Source organism: Zalophus californianus, chromosome 7 (assembly GCF_009762305.2).
Source record: "Zalophus californianus isolate mZalCal1 chromosome 7, mZalCal1.pri.v2, whole genome shotgun sequence".
Classification (NCBI taxonomy): domain Eukaryota; kingdom Metazoa; phylum Chordata; class Mammalia; order Carnivora; family Otariidae; genus Zalophus; species Zalophus californianus.
Genome location: NC_045601.1, coordinates 53,390,278 through 53,396,277, shown reverse-complemented (window position 1 = coordinate 53,396,277; position 6,000 = coordinate 53,390,278). Strand labels below are relative to the sequence as shown.

Here is a 6,000-nt window from a genome sequence, read left to right as displayed (position 1 = left end):
GGATTTTGCTAGGATGTGCTTTCTCAAATATTGCTCATCAAAGTGGGTCTAACAGCATGGCATGGAATCTTCCTTATGGTCTTCCTCTAAGTTCTAACTGATTTACAGAAGATCAGTATGCAAATCTAGCCTGGTTGGCCTCAAGGCTGCACAGCTCCTGTCCTGCACAAGGGCACCCGGTTGAGGGGGAGGGGGAGGAAATCCCCCCCCCCCCCCCCCCCCGCTCCATTCATCACCTGAGACCCCCCCCTGCTCGGCTGCATCCCCGGAGAAAGGTGTGCTTTTTCTAATTTGCATTTGGGCCAAGGGAGGCCCTGAGTTTTCTTTGATCCTCACCCTCCCAGAGATTGCAGAGTCTAGTATTCATCTCCTCACTTCTAACACTGTGGATGTTTTTAAGGAAGAGGATTTGCCCGTGGCAAAGGTGAATTCATTTTGAAAATCTGTTTCCTCTTCAGCAAGGGAGGACGGATAAAAGGAAGAGGGAAAGAGAGAAAGAAGGATAAAAAGAAGAATGGAGATGAGGTTGCCCTCTGCCTCGTAAACTGGGGACGCGTCATCCTTGCTTGGACACAGCTGCAAAGGGGTGAAAAATCGATTTTTTCCTATTACTCCACGACGAGGAAGGAAAACCTATTTGTAAATGGAATTAAACCCAGTAACAGCATGTCTGTGTATTTGTTGAGAACTAGAAAAATTTGCCAGCGGTACAACTACACAATCCAGAAATGTAACAAGAAATCAACACTCTCCCATTTCAAAGCTTATCTGAGACATTTTTCTAATTTTTTAAAAGAAACACCCATGGGCTAAATGTCACTAAGACTCTTCAGCGTGCCAACACATCAACACCCCGGTAAGGACTCTGAAAGGGAAGGAACTCCAAAGCTCCATCTGGGAAGAACATACTTCCACATTTTTGCCTTTGCTGCTTGGGCATCTCAGTCAGTCAATAATGACTGGATATGAACTAGAACATTCTAGAAGATAGTTTCTTCCCCAAGTTGCAACCTGTGGTGCTAACTGTGGAAGAAATTCTCCATGTCTGTGTAGGCTAGATCTTGTTCACAGAGACCCTAACCGGCCCACTGAGTACTAAATCAGCAGGCTGCTGCTGGGAGGGTCCTGAAACTTCATTAGCAGTCTGCCCTCTAGTGGGACAACACAGTACTTCAGATAACTAGGAATAGAAAAAGATTTTTTTCTTCTCTTTCAGAGAGCAAAAGAATTCAAGTTTTCCAGATAGTGCAAGGTGAGGAGGCATGTTTCCTCAGAAGACAGCTTCCAGAGCTGAATTAAGCAAGGCTCACAATGACAGGTCCCTGGGGCAGAGAGAGTTAAAGACAGGTGGTGCTATGGTGGAGTCCCTGGAGAGACAAAGGTCTTTATTCTCACCTCCTTGGAACCCTCCAGGGTTCTCCGTGGTCTGTAGCACTGGGTTCCCTGATCTCTCATCACAAAAATAGGACCCATTCTCAGAGCAACCAACCTATCAGAAATGCTAAAATAATAGGCTTTTCCATTATTTTTTTTTTGGCAAATCATTAACACAGAAGAGCCTTTCAAAAGGGCCATGTTGAATTTTTTTTAAAAGGCAGAGATGCACAAGGTTTAAAAAAAGACCCAGTCTTTGTGGCTGTTATTTTTCAGGAGAGAATCCATTTTGTGATGGTGGCTGGATGTTGGTAAGGCAGAAGATGATCTTGAGACCTGTTGTCTGGATTTCGCTTCTATCTTTGTAAAAACCTTCAGAATTTGGCTTGCTTCAGTTTATCAATATGGTAGCAGAGTTTCAGCGCGGGTCCCAGTTTCAGACCCAAGTACTTCATGATCATGTCGCTCTTCAGCAACAAGAGTGCATTGCCATCAATCTCCTGGTGGAACAGGATCAGAAAAAAGAAAATCCAGAAGATGGTCAGATTTATCAAACAGTGGCTATGGTTAACAGGGGGTCAGGGGATGAGGTAAGGGAATATGGATTCACTCAGGCACACATTCTTTTAGTCCCAAGGCAATGTCTTCTTTTAAAAAATAGAGCAAACAAATACTGTGTTCCTCTTCCCATAATCTCCCTGAGGTCATATGACACACTGGATTTTTCATATTCCTGCTCCCGATTGAAGGAACAAAACATAAACCCCAGTTATGTTCCCAATATGCCCCCTGTGATGTTTATCTCCTTATCTGCTTTAGGGCTAAAGGAGCAAAAAGTTTGCAATGGACTTAATGTTTGTGTTCCTCACCCAAATTCAAATGTTGCAATCCTACCCCCCCCATATGACGGTATTTGGAGGTGGGGGTTAGCCCAAACTAGAAGGCAGGTCAGCCTGAGTTCAAGCCCCAGGCAGATGTGACGGTGGGGACTTTGGGAGGTAATGAGGTCATGAAGGTGGAGCCCTCAGGGATAGGATTAGTATCCTTCTACAGCAAGATGGCAGTCTGCAACACGGAAGGAGGCTTCTCACCCTGATCTTGGACTTCAGCCTCCAGAACTGAGGAATACATTGCTCTTGATCATAAGCCAGCCGGTCTATGGCACTTTGTTATAGTAGCCTGAACAGACTAAGACAAAGCGTCATCCATCAGTTGGACCCTGAAACTAGCAATTACCCTTCGATCTCAGGTGCTGGGTATTCTGTCCATCACCTTAATCTCTTGTTCTTTTCTTGGTAAGCCCACCGACCTTGAGCTGATTACCAAATTGCTAATTACACTTGAGGAGGGATTTCAGGTGTTTGGCCCTGTTAATAATACCAGGTGGCATACAACTAAATAATGCACCTGCTTCATCTCGGGGTTTAGCCCAGTGAACTACTAAGGGGATGCTAGCCCCTTGAGGTCGTGGTCTTGGTATTGTTCCCATTTGTCTCTGAAGATGGTAACCCTCCAGAATGCATGTTCAATTCATGAACCTAGTAAGGCTCGGTTTCCTCACTCACCTATACTGTTATTTTCAGGCCACAAGAGACAAAGATAGTTTGAATGCTCAGGTCGGGGGAAGAGGCAGTTACAGGACTCCTACAACTATGTGAGGGCCCCCCCGCCCCTCTCATGCATCTAGGCTGCCAGCCAGAAGCACCCACTTTGTATCACTCACTCTCTGTGTCGTTGGCAAAATGGCAGAGTGGACCAATCTCATCTGTGGACCTGATCTTCTCTCTTACCCCCACCTCCTAGACTTCCACCGTCCCCTACCACTCTGGAAGGCAGCCAGATTCCTCCCACTCAGATCCGTCTCAACGTAACCCTCTGGGGTGCTTATTCTCAAGGCCCTGCTGTCCAGTGACATCAGATATATTGCTAACGAAATGTGAGTGTCGGGTTAGAGGAGGAGTCTCCCCAGATCTGAGAATATGGTTTCTATGCCAGAATCGCCAAATTCAAGTGAGAGACAGGAGGATATCGTGGTAACTGTGGTAGGCCAGAATGACGCTCCCTCGCTTCCCCCCCCAAGACATCTACATCCTGCTCCCTGAAGCTGGGAGTACGTTAGGTTACCTGGCAAAAGGCAATTAAGGTTGCTAATGAGCTGGCTTTAAAATAGGGGGAATATCCTGGATTACCGGGTGGGACAGACAGTGTAATCACCAGGATCCTCAAAAGTGGAAGAAGAAATCAGAAGAGAGAACTGGAGTGGGCAGCCTGGGAAGGACTCACTTGATGCTGCTGGATTTGAGGACAAGGGCCGAGCCATACAGGGCCAAGAAATGAGGGTGGATCCAGATGCTGGAAAAGGCAGGGAAACGAATTCTCCCTAGACTTTCTAGAAAGTAATTGTCATCCCTGCAGACACCTTGCCCTCAACCCACTGAGACCCTGGTCAGACTTGTGACCCACTGAACTGGGAGATGATAAATCTGTGTTGTTCTAAGCTAGGTGTTCGTGGTAACTGGTGATAGTAGCAACGGAGAACTGACATAGTAAGCTGGGCAGATGCAGTATTAATTACTACCTACCTATTTTTTTTCATTTACCACATTTATGTATTTCGGATTCTCCTAGTTTTGTGAATACATGTGAACTGAAGGCTAGCTACAAGCCAGGCACCGTGCTGAACACCTGACGTGCGTTTTCTCATCGAATCCTCCAAGCAGCTTAGGAATCAGTGCTATTACAGTCTGCCTGGCATATTGTAGGTGTGCTACAAATGTTGAATGACCAGCTGGACGGATGGATGGGCAGGAAAGCAGGCACTCCTAATAAAGGTCAAAACGGGGGAAGAGATGGGACAAATACCCCTTCTTAAAAACAAAACTATGTGGTTGTTCTGCTCTGAGCAGCCTGTGGCTCCATCTGGCCTCCCCAGCGCTTAGTTTAGCCCACCCCCTTCTACAGCCCCGGGGCTGCCTGACCCTCAGCCTTCGTGCAGCCCTCCACCCCCCTGCCCCGTCCCGGGCCGGGCCCACCCTGCGCCTACATGCTTTCTGAAGAGCTCCACGTGAGGACCCAGAGCCTGCGGGTCAGCGTCCTTCACAAACCAGACCACATCCTCCACAGTCCAGGTGGACGGGTTCCTGCTCCTCGGCCGCCTGGCGTCCTGCCCGTCGGGGGAAGGGCTCGAGGCTGGATGGGTGGGCACAGAGAAGAGCATGAGACACGGGGACGAGGGCCTCCCTGCTTCCCCCGTGCCACCTGCTCCCACCTGGCCCAAGTGACCTTCTGCGCCAGAGGAAGGCTGGAGTGGCTGCTCGCATCGGGAGCCTGGAGCACGGGGAGGCCACTTCTGGAGGCAGAGCCTCCCATCTGTGCAAAACTCCTCTGTTCTCCCAGGGAGTAACTTGTTAGAAAATGGATCTCCTTCAACAGGCTGAGATTCTGATCCACGCTCGAGTTTTAAAAACCCCTCCTGCTCAGCTCTGTGTCAGTGAGCCCCGGGCCTCCTGTAGCCGGGTCCTTGGTGACCAGAGAAAGCTGGCTCAGATCAGTGTCCCTGTGGGCCCCTGCCGCGCTGGGGGGCCAGAATGAATGCAGCTCCTCCCTGCCTCCCCGGGGACACCGTGACCATAGAGATGTGGCCAAGCTGAGGTGCATTTGGGTCCTTGTTCGGGGTCTCTGCCACCCACGCTTGGAACCCCTGTCTGTGAGGGCCCTGAGCAGAAAGGAGACGTGGTCTTGCTGCTGCAAGCGTGCCCTGAGTGCCTTCACCACCCCCCTGCTCTTCTGAGCACTTGCTCCAATCTACCCCTCAGCCCGGGAACCCCTTGACAGCCAAGGACCTACTCCTGTGCCTGGTGTGTAGCTGGTCCTGGAAAAGCGATGACTGCATGAGTTGCACTGTTGCATCCATGAGTCTCCCACATGGCAGGTTAAAAGGTGCAGGACAAGTGAAGGCAGAGGAAGGTAGTGAATCAGACACCTGCACTATTTAGGGATTGACTTTTTTTGGTATGCCCCAGATTAACTCATCCTCCTTCCCCTGCACCAGCTTCTCCCCCTGCCCCTCAGGTTTCTGAAACCACAGTGATGTCTCTACTTCTACCCCTATCTCTAGCATCCCTTATTCGCTCCCCACATGAATTATTCTAAAGCTCTTAGAAGGAAGCCTCTCACATGGGATCCTCCCTTCCATCCTGGTTCCCCTAGCTGGGAACCTCTTACCCAAACCCCTGCAACGGTTTTCTATGGGCATCCTTGCCCTGGGATCGCTTCCTTCTAGAGCAAAACTGTCTACTGCCTCAACGATTTCCCCAGACCCAGCTCTGTCCGTGCCCCTTGTGAATGTCCCTTGCCTATGCACTGACTCCAGAGTCCACAGTCTAGCTCAAGGTCAAGGACTCTCTTTGGTCTTAATAATATCTTTCCTTCTGAGACAGAGGGGAAGAGCTTTGGTGCCAGAGAGACCTAGGGACAAATCCTGGAGCTGTTCATTGCTAGCAATTTGACCATGACTCAGCTCATTGGCTGTAAAATGGCAACGCTGTCCTCCAGGAAGGGCATGTGTCAGGACTGAAATGGGATCAGACACAGCCCTAGAGCTACCGTGCATCAGGTGCTCCCCAG

At 49.5% G+C, this 6,000-nt stretch overlaps 1 protein-coding gene across 8 annotated transcripts in view; it reads right to left on the bottom strand.

Moving 5' to 3' along the window:
• Positions 1-216: 216 nt before the first annotated feature.
• Positions 217-6,000, bottom strand: part of SCML4 (Scm polycomb group protein like 4) — a 107,931-nt gene continuing 102,147 nt past the window's right edge. For all 8 annotated transcript variants that reach the window (XM_027603422.2, XM_027603417.2, XM_027603423.2 and 5 more), the window contains 2 exons: positions 4,418-4,563; positions 217-1,874 (listed from right to left, as the gene is read on the bottom strand). In XM_027603422.2, the coding sequence (XP_027459223.1) occupies positions 1,749-1,874; positions 4,418-4,563 (272 nt within the window). In that variant the 3' untranslated portion in view covers positions 217-1,748. The remainder of the gene's footprint in view (positions 1,875-4,417; positions 4,564-6,000) is intronic.